This window comes from Trachinotus anak, unplaced genomic scaffold (assembly GCF_046630095.1).
Source record: "Trachinotus anak isolate AG129_WGS33_773 ecotype Australia unplaced genomic scaffold, CSIRO_AGI_Tana_v1 ptg000032l, whole genome shotgun sequence".
Classification (NCBI taxonomy): Eukaryota; Metazoa; Chordata; class Actinopteri; order Carangiformes; family Carangidae; genus Trachinotus; species Trachinotus anak.
In genome coordinates this window covers 1,155,529-1,175,281 of record NW_027273883.1, presented here as the reverse complement: position 1 = coordinate 1,175,281, position 19,753 = coordinate 1,155,529, and the positions used below count along the sequence as shown (strand labels likewise).

The 19,753-nt window shown below is 42.6% G+C and overlaps 1 protein-coding gene across 1 annotated transcript in view; it reads left to right on the top strand.

Moving 5' to 3' along the window:
• The window catches only part of sh3bp5b (SH3-domain binding protein 5b (BTK-associated)), a 35,479-nt gene that overhangs the window by 6,103 nt on the left and 9,623 nt on the right, over positions 1 to 19,753 (top strand). Inside the window, exon 3 of the mRNA XM_071468259.1 lies at positions 4,275 to 4,403. Within this exon, the coding sequence (XP_071324360.1) occupies positions 4,275 to 4,403 (129 nt within the window). The remainder of the gene's footprint in view (positions 1 to 4,274; positions 4,404 to 19,753) is intronic.

The window sequence follows — 19,753 nt, the reverse complement described above, 5'->3', positions numbered from 1 at the left end:
TGTCCTGTCACACTTCCTGCTCCAGCCGTGCACATGTACAGTTTACATTGATAACACTGGCAGATCTACTAGTCTCAGTTTCTGGGAACTTTTGAAACAATGGCTTCTTCACATCATCAGAGAAAAGCTGCTTCTCATTTTTAGCCTCAGTCGCTGCAGGCAGATTTTTACCATCTGAAGTTAGACAGGAAATTAATATTAGCTCCATTAGTGGATTGAAAACCTCCAGCTGACTTGTATGAAAATAAGAAGCATGCTAAAGGTTATTGGAAATTAATTTGATGACTGTGTTACAAGATGTCTGAGGCGAAAGCTAAAAGTTAGCGTCCCCACAGAAAAAAGGACAGGTCTATAATCACAGGACAGAGAGTTGGCCTTACTGTTAGATCTCAGTATTACAGAGAAAAATACTACTGAAACTTTATAAATACTTGTTTCTACTTCTCCATGAGAAAATGATCTCAGTTCAACTTTCCCAAATCCAGTGGACCAGGACCGAGCTGCTAGCGTTAGCCTACTCTGTTAGTGACTTCAGGAGCCAGTGTGGCTGAAACACACACGCTAACACTAAGTTACCACCGTAGTTAGCCAGGCATGGTGAGGGCACTTAGTTATGCTGTGGCTGATAAACACAGTGTTTATCCATTTATTACAGGTTTTTTTTCATTTCATGTCATTTTGGTTTTGGAAAGACAATAAAAAGACAACACCAATGTCCACCTCCATTAATGTGGATAAACTACAAATTCCAGGGGTCATCAGAGCCAGTGACCCAGATGTTTTATCTACAGGGAGGAAAACACAGAGGTCATTTAATGCTCCACTAAGAACCATTAGCAGATTGTAATAAAAATATTTTCTCAAAACTGAAATTAAAACTGTAGTGATGTAATGTAGTAATTTTATTCAGTCGAGATGTTCAGTGACATGTTTTGTGTCGGTCATAAGTTGAAGTACATGGTATTTACTTGATGACCATATGTCCCCCCCCCCCAAAAAAAAAATTCACCAAAAGGTAATTTTTAAGCATGTGTCTCTGAGCTATATGTCCTTAGAATTTCTAAAGAACCTGGAGCAACAAACAAAGGTCTTGTGTTCTGTGAGTATATAAAACACAGCAGTGTTGAAGTTGAGTTTATTTATTCTTCCGCTCCCAGAACGTGTTCCGGCCTTTTCTGTTTATTTATCGAGCACTTTTCCATTAAGCGTGACCTTTTTATCTGCAGGAGCTTTTTATCTGCAGGAACTTCAGCAGCAGCTAGTCTATTTGTTTCTCACCTTGGGAGCTTTTCTTCATGCTGCTTTTGATTTGAAGATCTGAACCTTATTCTGCTGTACTTTTAAACTGCTGGTGATTCAAGTGACAGACCTGCCAGAAACGCTCATGTAAAGTGTAGAGTTCATTTTGGGGAAGTTTGAACGTGTGTGTGACTTTGTGGACCACTGTAGCTTTTCATTCAGTTCAGTTCAGTTTAATTTATATTGTGCCAATTGTTTATTATTGTGACACTGAAAAGGTCATAGAAGTGGGTTTTCAGAGAAGTTGATGTATGAGTCTAACAACATCAGCATAGATCTGAATCAGTGAAGGGGAATTTGTTAGGGCACATTAGGTTCAAAGGACCTCTGTCTAAGAGCAGACACTGCTCATTATTCACCACAAAAGTGGAAGACCGTACATTTCTGTTTATTCACATCAAGAATTATACAAAAGCTCATCCAGAAAGGACAGCATTCGAACTGGTCTACTGGTTTTCAGGGTGATGATGGCCCGGTAACCTGAGCCTGTTTCACCAAATTTACAACACGCAAGAAGTGGTTTCCAACATGAGCTCATTTCCTCTTTGTCATTTTGACACATTTCAAAACAAACCCCATACTTAAGATTCATGCAAGATGTATCTGCAATGTTCAAGCAACAGTCACTTGGAAAAACAGGGCGTACCACCAGCAGCAGTCTGCAGCCGTCGAGAAATGGCCCTCAAGCTGACGGTTTGTTGTTTTGGTTGGTTTTACCTCGACCAGCCAGTCGTGAGCGACACATCTGTCCTCAGACGCTGGAAGCTGTTGTGGCTGTTGCTAGGAGCAGTTGATGGGTTGTTTTTCCAGTTGGTTGAAGAAATATGCTAATTTTAATACTTAAATCCACTCACAGTATAGTAGCTGCGCTGATCTCACTCATGCTTGTAGCCAGTTCTTTGGCCATTTTCCTTTTACTGTTTTTCATCAGTGAAGCTCCTCAGGAAGTTAGCCAAGAAGGAAAATGACATGCCCATTATTAATCCTGTCCACACAGCTCTGATTTTGTTTCTGATTGTTTCTCCAGAGGAAATGTCCATCAATGAGCACAACATCACACCTGTTTGAAGCTCTGAACATATCGGAGATGGCACTGATCAGGACTTGAGCGAGGCGAATAAAACATCCACTAATTCTTAGATGTGGACATTTGTGGTCTGTGAAATTAACAAGAAAGTTTGTTTTCCTTCATCTGAACCGTGGATGAAAAGTGCAGCTCTTGGATTTGCTTCATGAGCAGCTTGTTGACTGAACAGTGACTTTGGTAACAACATTAAAAACCACTGGGTCAGCGATTTTATATGATTTTTTTAAAGTGTGCAATTTGTCCTGTCATAAAATGTCAACAACCAAACAACCATTTCCTTAAACCAGCCAAGCAGAAGGTTATATTGTGTGGATGTTTCTGTCGGATCAGCAGCATCGTCAGCCTCTATTCTGCAAATGTAATTACCAGTTGCCGTTTTCCCTCTAACTATTCAACTAGGTGCCTGATCGAGCATCATAGACTCTGTCAGTCAGTCAAACCTGATCTCTTGGGGTTGCTGAGGACTGAGACCTGCCGTGTTTGGCCTCTCACTGTTATTCTTTGGTGCCACTTGAGTTTTAATAGGTGAAATCTCAGCTGGACACTCTCATCAAATGCAGCCTTTTGTGTCAGGACAGACAAACTGTCTGTTACATGGACGATGGCTGCAGTTGCTGGGACATCACAGGTATTATTACTTGTCCTGCTCTTTGTCTTCTTTTACATTTCCTGGATAAATAAAATCTGTTTAAGATGTTAAGACCCTACAAACTGTTTATTTCCTGTGGGGACAGCAGAGCTCGTCTCAACATCACCACTGCTGCCCAACATCCTCGCCCCTGAAGTCACGTGTATAACTGACCCTGCTAAATGAGGAGGGAAAATAACGAGGGAATGAGGGACTTCCCTGCATAGATGCATGAAGTTTTTGACTTGTTTTTCCATCTTGGTCTTTTTGTTCTTGTGCTTAGAAAGTTTTGTGCCTGTTGCGCCGATTTCATGTCCCTGATGGAATTTAAGAGCTAAATCAGTCCTTGACAAGGACCAATAAATGAACAAAGCTCTCAAAGATGGAACAAAGTTTTCTTTGTACCAGTTAACAAAGTTATATCAGACATTAATTTTTCACAGGCATTTACAAACAGACTGGCCTGAGCCTGCTTCTCTGTGTTTATTGGGACACAAAACTGTGTCAGTGTCATCTGGCACATGATGTGAATATTTTGTCCAGATTAGATTAAGTTTGTAATGGTTCAGCAGTTAATGGTTCTTATCCATCTTTTAGACCTACTTATCTTGGAGTTCTTGGGTTTTACAGTAGATACTCGAGGTTTTACCGGTTGTAACTCATTGCAGAGGCGGCAATAGAGCAAGTTTCATTTCTTCAACCAACAATTTCACAAGCAGCAACTAAAATGGAGATGAAGGGTCAAGAGGCACAACGTCCTGTCAGCACATGCAACAAGTGTTTATTCATATGTGCACGATGAACTGAAGTTAGAAACGTCTCTTTAAAGGCTGAACATTTACAGGAGTTGGAGAAACAACATCTGATTTATTCTAACACCAAACTCCATCATTTTCTTATCTGAGACCCTTTTAAAGAACTGCTTCATGATATTTTACTAAAATGGGTTTTGGCAGAGACATTAAATGTCTAATTCAGGTTAAAAATGTATAAGATATGTTTGTTGCAAAGCTAAAGGGAATGATGGAATTCACTGTTTGGGTTTGGGATGAGCAAAACCATGAAGTCCCCATGTACAGAAGGTGCAGCGTGTATCGTACACCTGACAGTACGGTGGGGGAGGGAGCTGATAATCAGACTAACTACAAACGAGTTGAGGAGTTTTTAAGATAGTTGATCAACATGATGAGAGGTCCTCAAATATTTCCCCCTTGTTTGTTTTTGACTTAAATGACTGAAGCTTTTCTTTCTCCCGATCAGGACGCGAGGCAGAAGTTCCGCTCCGTCCTGGTTGAGGCCACGGTGAAGCTGGATGAACTGGTGAAGAAGATTGGAAAGGCTGTTGAGGAGTCCAAGCCTTACTGGGAGGCCCGCAGGCTGGCCAGACAGGTCAGTCAACAGTGAGTGGATGGAGGGATGGTAGAGACATTGAGACCTGTTCAGTTAAAGCTCCATATTTACATTCTCCTGTCTTTTATCTGAAGTGTTGATCTCCATCAGAAGATATATTTAAACCATCTCAGTGTAGTTTTACATCTCCTCTCTTAGGCTTCTCTCTGGAGCTCTAGTAACAACAGGTCAGTCAGCCAATCAGAGGAGAGGATCTGAGACTGTTTTTTGAGTGATCAAATAAAAATACAGTGTTTTTCAGGAAAACACTCAGAGATGGTGGAGCCAGGTGGGCGGGGCTGAGGACAATGACTTTAAAGTCACAGAAATCCTGACGGCTTGTTTTAAGGCTCAGTTTGTTGATGTTGATGATGATGATGATGATGATGATGATCAGAAAGTGGGATGACCTGGTGGTGGGGCGGAAGATTGGATGGATGGGATTTATAAAGCTCCAATCTAGCAAACAGAGAGTGATTGTCATTGAGTTAAAATTGTGTATCAATGGATGATGATGATGATGATGATGATGATGATGATAATGGTTGATAGTCAGTTCCAGGTCATATCGTTGAACAGGGGTTTTGAGGTTTTGTCGTTTAAGAATGCTTTTGGGTTTTGTTTTTTTTTTTGGTTCTGTTTTTTTACAGTTTCCCTGCCGCTGCTTTAATTTTCATTTCATTTTTAATTGTACTAAAATTCCATCTCATGAATTTCCCTCATGTCTGAAAACATGTGTCCAGCTTTAGATGTCACTTGCTGAGGTGTGAATAGCGTTTCTGTGCAGGGACTTTAATTTCAGCCTTGTTGATCAGTAAAATGCAGAAATTGGAAACAGCTTAAAATGGTAAAGAGGGGAACTACACAATCATTTCAGATCACAGTCTCACTTCCCTTTTCTGCAGAGTGTGTGTGTGTGTGTGTGTGTGTGTGTGTGTGTGTGTGTGTGTGTGTGTGTGTGTGTGTGAGAATAAACGAGGAAGCAGCCACCTGCACATCTCGATAAGAGCTCGGCAGCTGTACGACCTCCGTCAGGAAGCACAGGGATGGACTGAGACTCTGAAAGGCTTTATTCTGAAGGTTTATCGCCTCCCTACCTCATGATATGGCTCATATAGGAGAACTATCTCTGGTGTTCACCTTTCACTTGGACATAAATATTTGCTATGATTTCGAGTGGTAATTTTCTCTTTTGAGCTGAAATACAGGCAGTGATGAAAGAGTTTCTGTGAAGCAACACTGCAGTCAGACTTCCCCTCCCTAACTTTATGTCCTTTTTAACCCATTTAAACAGAGGATCACAACAAAATGTTCAAAGAGACATTTACTCGATTTGTGGGAAAAAATACATTGAAGAAATTGATGAACCTTTTATGCAAGAAATGCTGCTCAAAGTGCTTTACAATGAACACACCTGCAGATCAGCTGTGGTCTTGGTGTAACCAGCATCGTGTGTGTTAGTCCTTGGGGAACTGAGATGAGGAAGTAAAGCATGTGATGGTTGTACTTCCCTCCACCTGTCAGCTCACCTGCTGCCCCGACTCGTTTCTGTCTCCTCTCAACATGTAGTTTCACTTCTTGGGTATGTACCGTATCTGTCTAAATAACGTTTACAGCACTAGATTTAAAAATGGAGAAGGTAGTTCGTTACAGTGCACAGATAGTGAATGTTATGGATGTTTTTCCCTGTGTCCCTACAAAGGTCGTGTATGGTAGAAAAGTGCAGAAATGTGTTAAGGAGGGAGTTAGAGCTGGGAATCAAAAAAATGACGGAGGAGAGAGGACAGGTTAGGAAGCAGGGAGGAGAATAGAACTGAAGATCAGAGTTGAGATAGAGTTTGTGCTTTCCCCCAGGGAGGCAAGACGTTTTAAAATCAGCACTGTTTGTTCCCACCCTTGTTCTTTGACTCTGGAAGCAAAACCATTTGAGTAAGTTCTTCATGAATACAGTTTTGTAATGTTGACTCGTTCTGTCGGTTTCACCGTACCGTCCCTCTCTGCATGAGCAGCCAGACCCATTTAGCTGGACGTTGGTCTGACAGAGAAAGTCAGGTCAGATTGAGGAGAAGATTTTAGCTCCTCATACAGACGACCCACTTTTACTACCTTGCACGAGGAAAGAGGACCTCGTGTTGTGAACATCTTCTCTGCTAAAGTGTCCTGAAGAAATGCACCAACAACCTCTAAAGCTCAAGTCCGAAGGGATTTAAACTCGACCACGTGAGTTAAGACCAGGTCAGAGGGACGGAGCAGCAGCAGATTCCTGTAGGATTTCAGTGAATGTTCACTGTGAAGATTTGACAGTAAAACATTTGGTTCTGCTGCACTGCTACATGACACTTGCATGGGAAAGGTTAATCTTTTCTAGAGGTTGGGCCTCATTACATTTGTGCTCAGGGTTGGTTTGGACCCTTTCTTGACTAAAACAATGAGCCGCAAACAGCTCAAGGAGGTTTGTCCAGAGGGTTTCTATAGAGATATAGATAGAGATAGAGACTTTACCCGTTTAGTTGTCCAGCAGCTCACACATATGTGTGATTTTAATAGACAGACAATAACATGGGCTTATTTAATAGATTTGTTATATCTGTGCTTGAAAACAGAAAATGAAAACTTGGACCTTGGAGCTTTGCTCGTTAAGCGTCCTCTCATTACTGCAGGATGCAACCAGCTGCTCCTCAGAATGAGACTCTATTAGGCTGAGCCATCATCTGTTCCGAGTCTGAAGGCTGCTGAGAATCAGATGAATAACCGGAGCAATTATAATGTGCTACTATTCAATTTGTTATGTGTGTGCATCTACACTGCTGATGCTTCTATCTGAACATTTATATGGTTTAAACATCTGTCGTAGGTCACGTTGATCAGTTTCCGCTCCTATCCACAGTTTTTTCAGCAAGTCTGAAGTTTTAAACCAGTGTCTTTGAAATCACAACCAGTTTTCCTACCCTCCTCACAGCTCAGTCCACCGGCCTGTATAAACATTTCCATCTGTTGTTGTGCTCGCTATCCAAATGCCTCGCAGGGCAGATTGAGCCTCTGTTAGGCTTTATATCAACAGAGAGGGATAAACGTCGGTTTTGTGAGCCAGACTTGTTTAGCTCTCAGACCTTTTCATCGCTCGCCTCTTTGTCCCTCCTCTCTCTCCCTCTTTGTCTTCCCCTCTCTCTGACGGCTACAGACTGCAGTGGAGTTTTTATCAGATCTCTGCTGTAATTCACTGCATTAGTCTTGCACCCAAGCATTTAAAGCTCGCAGCAAGTCTGCAGAGGAACGTTCTGGATGAGATGCTTTCGGCTTGTACAGCTTGTACGACCCAGATATTCAGTTTACAGTGATGAAGCAGCACATCCTCACTTTTCAGAAGCTGCAACCAACATCTGCTGATGTGTTTAAACCACTGACTAATTAATGATCAAATCACCATTTGCAGTTTACCCACAGACACGTGGGTTTTAGCAGAACTTGAAATGTCACGCCCCAGAGACAGCAAGCAAGATGGTGTTGAAAAGATTAGGAGACTGTGAGAAACTTCCTCTTTTGGCCCCAAAATGCCAAAGCAATGGACGTATGATGATGATGCTGCATTGTTTTTGTAGTTGTGCAATGGGGGGTGAACATAAAGTGTTACAGTGGTGATCAGTGGAATGTAGTACCACATCATCAGTGGTATTAAAGCAAGGCTGAGCAGGACCTGCTGAATACTTGTGTGATCAGGGGACATGTTGACTTGTTAGCCATGTTAGCAGCGGTTCTCTATGTGGGTCGGCTGGTCGGTCGGTTAGTCCACCACCGCAGTCATTCCTGGTCCCAAGAGGATGGACTCTGGTGATCACCTGACCTTTCCTCAGGTGTCCTTATCCTCTACATCTTTACCTTTTATGAATTTGAAGCAATCAGCCCTAATACTTCCTCTTGATATCAAGTCTCGTGTGAAGTTGTTGCAGTAGGAAGCAGGTCACCCTGTATTTGTGTGAAGGCAGGAAGACCAGGATCTGTCAGAGCAGGTAGACACTGATCTCTCTCTCTCTCTCTCTCTCTCTCTCTCTCTCTCTCTCTCTCTCTCTCTCTCTCTCTCTCTCTCTCTCTCTCTCTCTCTCTCTCTCTCTCTCTCTCTCTCTCTCTCTCTCTCTCTCTCTGAATAGATGATGAAAAAAGCAGTTTGAACTGAAATAAGAGCTGAAGTCAAGCAAAAGCATTTTTTGTCTTTAACAAAGCTGTTTTTGTGAGACTCTTGGAAATGGCTGTTGCTACAATTAGGCAGAACTCACACAAATTGCTTTGATGTCAGCTACTTTAAAGTTTTGCCAACTGAAACGTCTCAAACTGAAGAGACATGGAGTCCTCGCCGTGTCCTCGTGTAGTCCTCCACCGCTCGCCCCGGACCCACGTCACTTCACTGCAGAGTGAGATGTTGGCTGGTTTAGCAGAGGACTGATTATGTAATTGGTGTTTTCATTACGTCTGGCTTTGTTAGTGTCACTGAATCTCCAGCCCACTTTCTTTGTGTTTTTTTCTTTTGCACATTTTCTGCTTTCTCTCTTTTTTGTGCTTCTTTTGTTTCTGCTCCTTCCTTCTTTCCACTTTTTCTCTTTTCTTTCTTTTTCATTGTTTTGTTCTTGCTTTTTTTTTTTGTTCTGTACTTTGTCCTTTAAGGTTCCTTTATTTTCTTTACCCTCTTGACGCGCCTCCTTCCTGCTTTCTGTCATGTTGTTTTTCATTTTCATCTTCTTTTGTTCACTTGTTCATTTACTTCCCTCGGCCCCCTCATGTCTCAACCATCACACTCTTTCTTTTTTTCCCTTACTTCCCCCTTTCGCCCTCTCTCCATCGTTACAGTTTGTTTTGACCTTTCCTTTCTTTGTTCAGAAAGCCTCTCTCTCTTTCTCCTCCCGCCGTCGCTCGCCCACTCGTTTAGATTAAAAACCCAGTATTTGCAGGAGCAGATAAGCAGCAGGCAGCGCCCAGGGAGCGGCGGTGGTGCTGGTGGCAGCGGCGGGTGGAGACAAACTGACTCAGTTTGACCTTGAGTCCAGATAGAAGATAAAATACAGACCTACACCTCTGAGAGTGTTGGATAATCTATATTTGCATATCAGGCATCTGACAGCTAATGATTCATGAGTGAGTCACTGTTCAGGAGAATAATTAGAGAGAATAATTTTCCCTCTGAGTCTTGAAAAATCCTTAAAATTTTGTGACTTTGAAAACAAAACAAAGCTTGTTTTTGTTAAATTTATGTCCTTAAAAGTTAAAAAAAATCTTATGTACTTATTTTTATGCCTCTGCCACATTTGATCAGACGTGAGAACATCAGAGGTTTTTTTGTGTTGCTAAAGTAAAAACTCACAAGGTTCTAATTATTTTCCTTTTTTCGCATTATACTAATTAACAAAACATATATTTAGGTGGACTTTCTTTGATCCAGAGGCGTCTTTATAGAGCAGACTGAGCTGGACTTGTGTCTCAATTGTCAAGTCAATGGGACAAACGTTGTGAGGGGTGTGGCCTTTCTAAAACCATGTTTTTGAGTTAAAGTATAAAGTATATTTTGAATGTAAGTGAAGCAGGAAGCTCAGTGACATGAGACACCTAGATCCTCTGGCAGGCTCCTGCTGCTGGTTTCTAAAGACTTTGTTTGCTGTCCACGCCCCTCAGCTGTTACTCTGAGAGAGAATCCAGTGATTGTGGTCATTCCACTGAATTATGATATCTTTCTATGGACCCAGCGCTTCAGAGTTTGTGCTCAGACTGTACTTGTTTCCTCAAGGACACACAAACAGTTACATGAATCAAACTTCTGTCGTCTTCTGTGAGGAAACAGCCTCTCTGTTCATTAACTTAAAGAGCTTTAAGCTCCTCTTTTTCCCTTTGATCTCCCTGGTGAAGGTTTGTCAGGTGACCTAAGAAAGAAAGTGGATGCACTTACTGATGACGTGAACAGTAACGGAGGAAGTGGGTCAGAGTGACGAGGCTGAAAAGTTTGTGAAGTGATGGCTGGAGTGCACATCGCTTCAGAGATGCATGCTGATAAGTGCTGACTCCGGTGGGATGCAGCAGAGCCGAAGTACCTTCAGTTAAACTTTCAGCAGATGTTTTGTTTTTTTTCTAACATCATGAAATATGCATTGGGCTCACTTTTTATTCAACTTCCCCTCTCATGACTCAGTTGGAGATGGAGTCAGGTTTCCTGGCGTACTGTATTAGCAGTGAGATGCCAAACACAAAGACACAGGCTGCTGGGAAATCAAATTCTTCAACAGCCTCAAACATGGACCTTCCCTGAGTCCACTGGGGGAAAGTGGTGGTATTTTGTTGGTCCTTGCAGGTTCTTGTGTCAGTGAATGAGGGCAGTGAATCTACCGGTCGAGCTGATGACTCAGTCCTTCCTGATTAATGTGGCTGCAGCACCTCGCTGTGTCTGCAGGTTCACTGATGTCTGGAGGAGAGTAGTTGGAGTTACGGTCTGAAAAACAGGAAGGTAGATTGAGTTCAAGATGGGAATGCACAGGTTTCAGATCCCAAGTGGAGGGGGCGAGGAGGAAATGTGCAGAGACGCAGACGGTCTTAACGAGATGATCTGATGCAGTGATGCAAACACACATACATGTTTTTTTTAGACCAACATAACTTGGATGAATTCAAGGGCTAGAGAATGATGTCATCTCTCATGGGGCCCAGCAGGTTTATTGTGGCACAGTCTGATGCCCACTGGTCAAAACATCAGTTACCATGAAAACACGTTTGACTGGTTATCGGTAACTACCTGCTGGTGATGAGGCCAACCAGTAAACATCATCACCTTGGTACAGGGGTTTACTTGAATGTTGAAAATAATCCAACATATAAAAATCTGAAATGACTGAGTCGGCATGTTTTTAAAGGTATGAATTTTTCACATTGTTTTCACCCTGATTAACATGTAACTTAAACTAATTAATATTAACAGAAAGAAGAAGATGCACATTTTTTCCAGTGCAAAATTGTTGTGAATTTAAAATCTTGTATTAAATAATTAAAAGCTGATGCCTGGAGATAAAAGATCACGTATCAGTTCAGAAAACTTTCTAATGCTGTTTGATATGATTTTTACTAGAAACCCTGCGCTGCTGTCATAGAGTGAAAAATGTGCTGGCTGACTTTAAACTTGGCTGTGAGGATGATCCCAGTGACCATGACGGTGGCCGGAGTGTGAGCAGATGTCAGTGGATTAGTCAGGAAGAGGAGGGGGGAGAAGGGGGCGGAAACAACGAGCTAATCCCCGACTATCGAGACGATGATATGCTGGGTTTGAAGAGGGGGATTTGATGCAGCTGGAGTAGAAAGCTGTGAGAGGATAAAGTCAGAGACTGTGAGAAAGAGCAGCCGAGGAACGCTTCACTTACTGTAATGTGAATGTTTTGGCTCAGTGTGAGCAGCGAGCACCAGAACCTGTGCAGCCCCCATCCACTCCGTGTGGGTCAGGAGAGGTGTTCGTGTCTTAAATACAACCCTTGTTTCACACTGTAACCTGATTTCACCTGATTTGAATATTCAAAACGAGGTCCTGTCGTGAAGAGCAGGAACTGCGGGAAACCCCCTGGATAAAGATCTGAATATGTAAATGTTTGTTGTTAAAGCACAAAACAGATTTGAGGGGATGATGCATTCATTAGATGATTGTAACTTCTCTTAGATTTTCTCCATCTCGGTCGTTGTGTTTCCCTCCCTCTCCGTCTGTCTCTGTTTATCTCCCTCCCTCCCCCTGCTGCAGCGAGGGGGTTTTGGCAGTCAGGGCACGTCACATCAGACTTTAGCCACGGGGAATGGTGCTGATGGATGAGCTCAAATGGGTGGATGGATTGAAAGATGGAGGGATTCTGGGACTCAGGGACGGGGGCAGAGCAAGCTGCTGGAAGGTCAAAGTCATCTGGCTTTGCTTTAGCCACCTGGGACGCTGTGTGTGTGTGTGTGTGTGTGTGTGTGTGTGTGTGTGTGTGTGTGTGTGTGTGTGTGTGTGTGTGTGTTGCGATGCCTGTCCATTGTTGTATAATATCTCATGCAGGCTCGTCATTGGTGCAGCTCTGACACAGTGTTTTGTGGTTTGGTGCAAGTTTCCTTTTGTACTCAGGAGGAACATTCACTGAGGTGTGTGTGTGTGTCTGTCTGTGTCTGTGTGTGTGTGTCTTTAAGGCATGCATAAAAATACTCATGGTTTTTTGTACTTTTCCATTTATGTGATAAGTGAATTTTAAAGCATTTGATCTTTTGAGGTTCTTGACTCATGGTTGTTATTGTGTAAGACCTTTAGCTACAGTACGTGTGTCTTTAAGGTTGTTTCGTAATATGAAAAAAACATAACCAGTGCAGAAATGTTGACACATTTGTGAAATTTGAGCAATAACATGTCGAAGTCGATGTTGTTTGGTTGCTCACTTGGTCAGGTCATGCTGCCTCAGTCACCTTGGTTTAAAGCATCATGGCAGCGTGAAGCCGCAATTTTGTTTCAATTTAATTTATGAGTATTTTTTGGGTTATTTTTTAAAATAAAGTTTTCCCCTATTTTCTCATAATTAACAACGTCCAGTTCTCTCTGTTCTGCAGTCATGGTCATTGTAAACTCTGCTGTGGATGTGTATGTTCACACTTTTAAAGCCTCACAGACTTTACAGAGTATCAAGGACATGATCCCTCACTGGCTTCCCACCAGGAAACTGCTATTGGTGTTTGAAGAGGCACCAGAAATTTGCTGCTGAATACCTTTTCTCTGTATCGTCTGTTACAAATAACTTTAAGGTTGTTGACCTGGAATCTGACATGAAATAAACTACTAATAGTGAGCAGCAGAGATGGATCAGTATCTGCTTAAATAAACCTGATCGGATGCTGATCATTTCTTTATTAACCCTCCTGTATTCTGTCTGCTGTTCTCCTGTTAGGTTCTACAGTCTGAGCAGGATACGTGGGTTCTCTTTTATTCCCAGAGAACAGTGTGTGAGACGTTCAGGTAGCAGCTTCTCAGTTTTAGTCTTTAGCACCAACTGTTGCTGTCACTGGTTGAGACGCTGCTGGTGAAAGGTCAAACCATCAGAAACTGGATGATGGGCCAGAAGGAAACTTCTGTGTTGGCAGGTTTGTGTTTTCTCTGCAAACTCGGCCAGAGATTTTATTGAAGGAAGGAGCTAATAAAAAAAAACATGACTGGGACCAGAGTGAAAAAGATACCAGGTCTGTAAATGAACTTTCACCCACTGAGCTGCACGGTTATATCATCCACTGAGTTCTGCTCTGCTGAACTCGACATATATGTCAGCAGAGACGTTACCAGGGAAGTTAGTTCAGAAAGGCTGAATTTAGAAAAACTGCATTACAACAATAAAAGGTCCTGCTCAGTCCCTTTGAGTGACAGGTGGGTGAGTGTATGCTTGCCACACATTGGCTCCACACCTCGTTGTCCATTTTGGATTTGCCAGGATTTAGGGGCGGAGTCAGGCTCTGCCGAGATGTTGATGTGCGTCTCTCGGTCACAGTTCTTTATTTTCCAGCACATCAGTCACATTTTTTCATCTCTCAGATATAAACATCTCACTCATGTCTCTAATCTTTGAGTGTGGTCGGGTCAACCATCACCATCTACAGTCTCAGTTGTGTTGAAGTAAAGTTGCATGAGGATCCTTCATCTTCATCCAACCACAGCGTCCCGCGTCTTGCCAGTGGAGACTATGCTGCTATATCTGGGTTAATTTGCCTATTAAAGACCGTGAAGCGACATCAGAGGCTGAGGCTTCCTCTCTGCTGCGGTTCGTTCAACCCTGAAGCTCGATCTCAGATCTGGGCCAGTCGCAGTTCGTTCACCCCTCCCCTGGAATAAACAGCAACAGCAAATCTGGGTTTGCTGAAGGCTGGGGTTATAGTCGGGCACAGACAGAAAGGACGCCGTGTTTTCAACGTGGCCTCCAACTCTCGACTTAAATGGACGTCATTGTCCCAGATTTTCTTTCCTTTCTAGATCAAATTTATTGCCAGACTTGATTGAGGAGCAGAGATAAAACAAATAATTGTATTTCCTGGTAAATTGGCCAAATCGGGTCCCTCTGAAAACAGATACCATCTCCTACAGCCCCCCCACCCCCCCTCTCTTGTGTTAATTGTGTTAGACGTGCAGGTTTGGACCAGTCTGTGGTGATACCTCTGAGCAGCGTGGTTAGTGATGTGTTCAGTGCGTAGCAGAGCTTTTATAAACCAAAGACTCATTTCCTCAGATCGTCTTTCTTCGACAGCCACGACGGATGCCGAGGTGTCTGCCTGTCCCCTCCTCTCTCCTCCTGTATCTCCCTGCTCCTGCAGAGCTTCGGCAGATACAGAGGTTTTGAAGGATGTGATGAAATCACAGATAAAATAAATATAATATTGGAGCTCAGCTACAGATTCAGACAGTTTGTGATCAGTCCGTCCTCCAGCATTTTATTGTGAAGGGCATGCCTGCTTGTTGTTAGTGCCATTGTGATCTCTGGCTTAAACTACTGATATTTTAGTTTGGAGAATATAAACAGTTCAACCCTTTTTTCATTTGATTGCCAAAGAAAAATATAGTTTAAAAATGTATGTTTAAATTTCCAGAAAACAGGATTTGATGATGATCAATAAACATATTGGAAACATGTCAGATCCAGACAATGAACCTAAATGAACATTTCTCTTCCTCCTCAGTGCCTCCACCCTTCTTCTTCTCTCCATCTTCCCTAACAAGGTAACAAAGCGTGTTTTCTCTGGTTAACGGTCTCTTGAATCATTGAGGCGCCTTTAGAACAGAGAGAGAGCCGCAGCTCGGTTTACGAAGCTCTGCGTTACTCACACATCAGCTTCCCTCCGGAGGCCGGCGCGCTGAACGTTTCATAGGCTGCATGCGGAGTGGTTAAAATGTGAAGCAGAGGAGCAGATGAGTGGAAGGAGGAGAGCTGAGGATGGAGGGAGGGACAGACAGGTTAAGATTAAAGAAGACATGGAGTGAAAGAGATGTAGAGAGAGGCAGAGAGAAAGGTAGAAATGTGACGACCAAGTGAGATGAGATGGCAGATAAAGAAAGAAAAGAAAGGGGGAGATGGACGGAAGGAGACAGATTGTTAAAGACAGAAACAGAGGAGTGAGACGGGGTGATGAGAGAAGAGGGAGAGAGGAGGCAAGAAAGACTGGAACAGTGATGGAAGGAGACGAAGGAGAAAGAAAAGAGTGAAAACAGTGAGACTCAAAGATCACAAATGGAGAAATGGGAGATTTAAATATATTTTCTTCTTGTCACACTTTGTTGTCTCACACACACACACACACACACACACACACACACACAGAAGTGATCCTCTGTGGTCGTGACACCTTTCATACACTAAACTGAGCCTGAGGAAGTTTTAGTGACGAACAAGATGTTGAAAGATTTTATTCATCATCTGAACAAACAGTTTCTCAGCAGCATCACAGTTCAGTTCAGTTTTCTATCTGTACGTAACAAATACCCCCCCCCCCCCCCCCCCCCCCACACAGGTTCATGTACAGTCTGAGAAAACAGGAACCAGAAGAAACAAATAGTTTTCACCACTAATAACATCAGACACGAGATTATTAAAAACTAAAAACTAAACAAGAAGCGAGATTAGCTCCAGTGTGTCAAACACACGCTGCCAGATTAATGTAGTGTTTATGATCATATCTCAGTTTTATATTTATCACAGTATTTTAAAAAAATTAAATTTACCAACTGAACTACAGTTTTTATATATATATATATATATATATATATATATATGTACATACATATTGCTAACAGCTAATGCTACATATCGATTCTTCTTCACTGCTCTAAAACTGTAGTGACCAGTGGCTGCACAGCACTACTTCCTGTGTAGGCTTTAGGGAGCAGCTTGGTGCTCAGCGTCTTGCTCAAAGACACTTCAACCTGTGGGGGAGGAGTCTGGGGTCAAACATGTTAGTGGCTGAGCCGCTCTAATTCTAGTGAGACTGGAACTAATGATGCTTTCTCTGAACAGTGAACAGTGACTAACAGGGTGATTTCAAACCAACAACACGTGACCGACTTTTTAATCTTTTATTTATCTCGTTTTCTCACTTCCTGCATCTTTTATTCACCTTCTCTTCCCCTCATCTCTCTCACTCCTTCCCTCCTGTCACAGCCCCTCTCTTCAGAGAGAGAGAGAGAGAGAGAGAGAGAGATTCAATCAGTTGATTTCTCTGCTCTTTTTGTGAAGTGAGAGAATTTTACACATTAACTTTGATTTCCTGCGACATCCTCTCAGTAATGTAACTTCTAACTGGAACCAAGAAAGAAGCAGAGCAGAGCGTTTAATGTTTGTCTGACAGACTGAGGGAGGCGGGAGGCGGGGGGGCACGTGTAAGATGGGCTTCTTTGGGCAACGTGACGGAGGAGGAGGAAAACAAGACAGAGCCTGTGAGGCTGTGATCATTGGAGAGACGACAGATGAAAAGACTTTAGTGTTTGTTCTCAGTGTTTTAGATCTTCATCGGTCGTGGGATAGAAACGTGAAGCTGAGGTCGAGTCACAGAATCAAACAGGGCTGAGCGTCATTAAGATATGACACTGATTCTTCATTTGGACAAAAAGAAAATTACAATACACATGATTGTCTTTTTAGATAAACAGCCAATCACCAGCATTATTAGATCTTGGTCCATACATGCTTCATGCTGATTGGCTCACAGACACTGATGAGATTTACTCCTTTACTCCTTAGGTACGAATGATGAGGCATTTTTTGATCTTCAGTAGATTTAATTGATTCTGTTGGTCCATAAAAGTATTAAAGATCGATATCCAGCCCTTAAATCTAAAGGTTTTTCCTCTGTGTGGGTAAAAATGGCCGCAGCCTCATTATTTCCTTTGTGAGCAAAGCGGCAGCCAAGCCAGAGAGCTCGACACCAGTGGAGAGAGAGAACAGCTGCTGATACAGGAGCTACACTCACGGGTGATGAGCACTGACACCGACAGGAGCCGCCTTTAGAGCCAAACTTTCAGAAACTGAAGAGTCAGGGAAGTGGAAGTCAGCAGGTTATAACATCATCCTGTGGGGACCATGAATCTGAGCCTGCAGTTAGATACTGACTTAAACAACCTCACTGTTACGGTTTAAACCAGAGCTGCAGAGACGAAGCTGTAGATTGTCCCACAGTGAACGCTCATGTTGACGGTGATGAGCTCAGCTCTGTTGGTTGGAGCAGCAGACACAGATACAGATGGGGAGGCAGCGTCAGGCAGCGTGGAATCCAAAGCCGACCACGTGACGCCAACAAGGCCCAGGTTGTTTGGATCCTGCTGTGCTGGCATGTTGACGACCGCTGATAATGAAATTACAGCGAGCACGCGGTGATGTCAGAGCGTCTGCCGACCACAGCTGATTGGACGGACAGATTCTGTCTCTGTGGACTGAAACTGCTCATAACTGACACACTTTAGCAGGAATCCTGTTCAGTTTCATTTGTTGTTGAACCAATAATTAAAATCCATACATGCTGCTCTAACAGGAGTGTGGTACTGTGAGGATATTCCCACAGAGCAACAGGTAAAAGTTGATCAGTTGTGTCAAGACTGAGGCGACTGTTTCTTTAACATCTCTGCATGTAAATAAATGTATTATGAGCGATGATGCTTATTAATGAGCAGCCGGATTCATATTGGATTCACAGAATCTTTGCATGAATGTCATTAACAACCTGTCATCTCCATCTGGCTCTTTAACCTGTAAAACGAGCAGTGAGCAGCTGATATTTGATTTCTTTAGCGAAAAGCCAGCGGCTCAGTCTGACACTTCCCCAACCTGCATCTTCACCATGTCTGACTTTCATTTCATTCCTTCATTCTTTCATTTAGTGAAGTAATGTTATCATTTCACTGTAAATAGTAAAAGTTAATGTCAAACTAATCAAACTTTCAAAATAAAAATAGACTGGAATAATATGACGATTTTAAAGTTATTAATTTATTTACTAAACCTTGATTTGTACAGAAATCTTCACAATGAACTAATACACAGGTTTACTCCATGATAACTGCTGAGATGCACAGTCCCTGCTGAGATACAGGCAGCACGTAGTTTGTACAGTGACTGAGTCGACATAAAGTGGGTCAGCAGAATCACATCCTGATTTAATATTCAGTGAAGTGTTTTCAGCTGCTTCTCTTCAGTCTGAGTTGGTTTGTTTCTTTTTGAGTTGAGGTTTCTCCCTCAGAACCTGAGCTTCTTTCTCTCACTGTCGGAGAGGAGCTGAGATTCAGGGCACTGGTGATGAGTCATCACTTTAATGTTGTGTTCAACATCCTGCACTTTGCGTTATATTTACACACACACACACACACACACACACACACACACACACACACACACAGAGCCTGCCTCACAGAGACTGAAGATTTAAAAATGTTTCTGACTTTTGTCTGTTTCTCTTCTTTCTTGTCAAATATTTGACACTTTTACCGGCTCAGACCTGTAAAGAAGAAAAAAAAAAAAAAAAATCAAAGCTGCACTGCTCAGTATTTTTTACATGCTTTTTTATTTCTGCACCAGGCTGTAAACATGTTTCTTTCTGCTGTAAAGTTGGACATTTGAACATGAGAGTCTCTGAGGACTGACTCCCTGCTGGAGCCAGACTCTAGTGGTCATTAGAGGAACTGCAGGGTTGATACATGTGGGACACAGGGAGGCGACGATGTGGTGTTGACCTGCTGTTGTGTGAAATGCTGACTCTCCTGAAATACGACTAAGCTTGTGTCTCACCTCATCCAGCTGCTGTGTAGCTGCAGCAGCTGGATGAGGTCTGAGTCTTTACAGTGTGTGTGCAGTGTTCACTGACCTGCAGCAGCGTTGTGCTGTTGAATGCTGCAGCTCACACTGACACTGACAGTCACTGCAGGACACTGAGAGCAAGACTGAGGGTGAAATCATTTTTCATGTCTCCTGATAATCGATTAATCACATTTCACTGGAAAATTGTAATTGATGTTTTTCACAATTTTCAGACATTTTATGGACCAAACAATGAATTTGTTAATTTGAGAAAATAATCAGCAGGTTAATAAGAGTTAGTTTCTTCTCCAGTTTCATAGTGTGGTTAAAGCGTGTTGCTTTTTAATATGCATAATATATTCACAGATTAAGGTTCATACCTGAGAAACTCTGTGAGCTGCAGAGACAAAGATCACGGCTGCTGTATTGAAATAATTCACCTTTAAAAAAATTTCTGTTCTTCTCCCTGTGTAGCTCCACCAGCTGCATGAGCTGATGTGATTTTACACATGACCATGTCAAACCTCCCCCGCCCCCGTTTATCCACAGGCAAACACACGA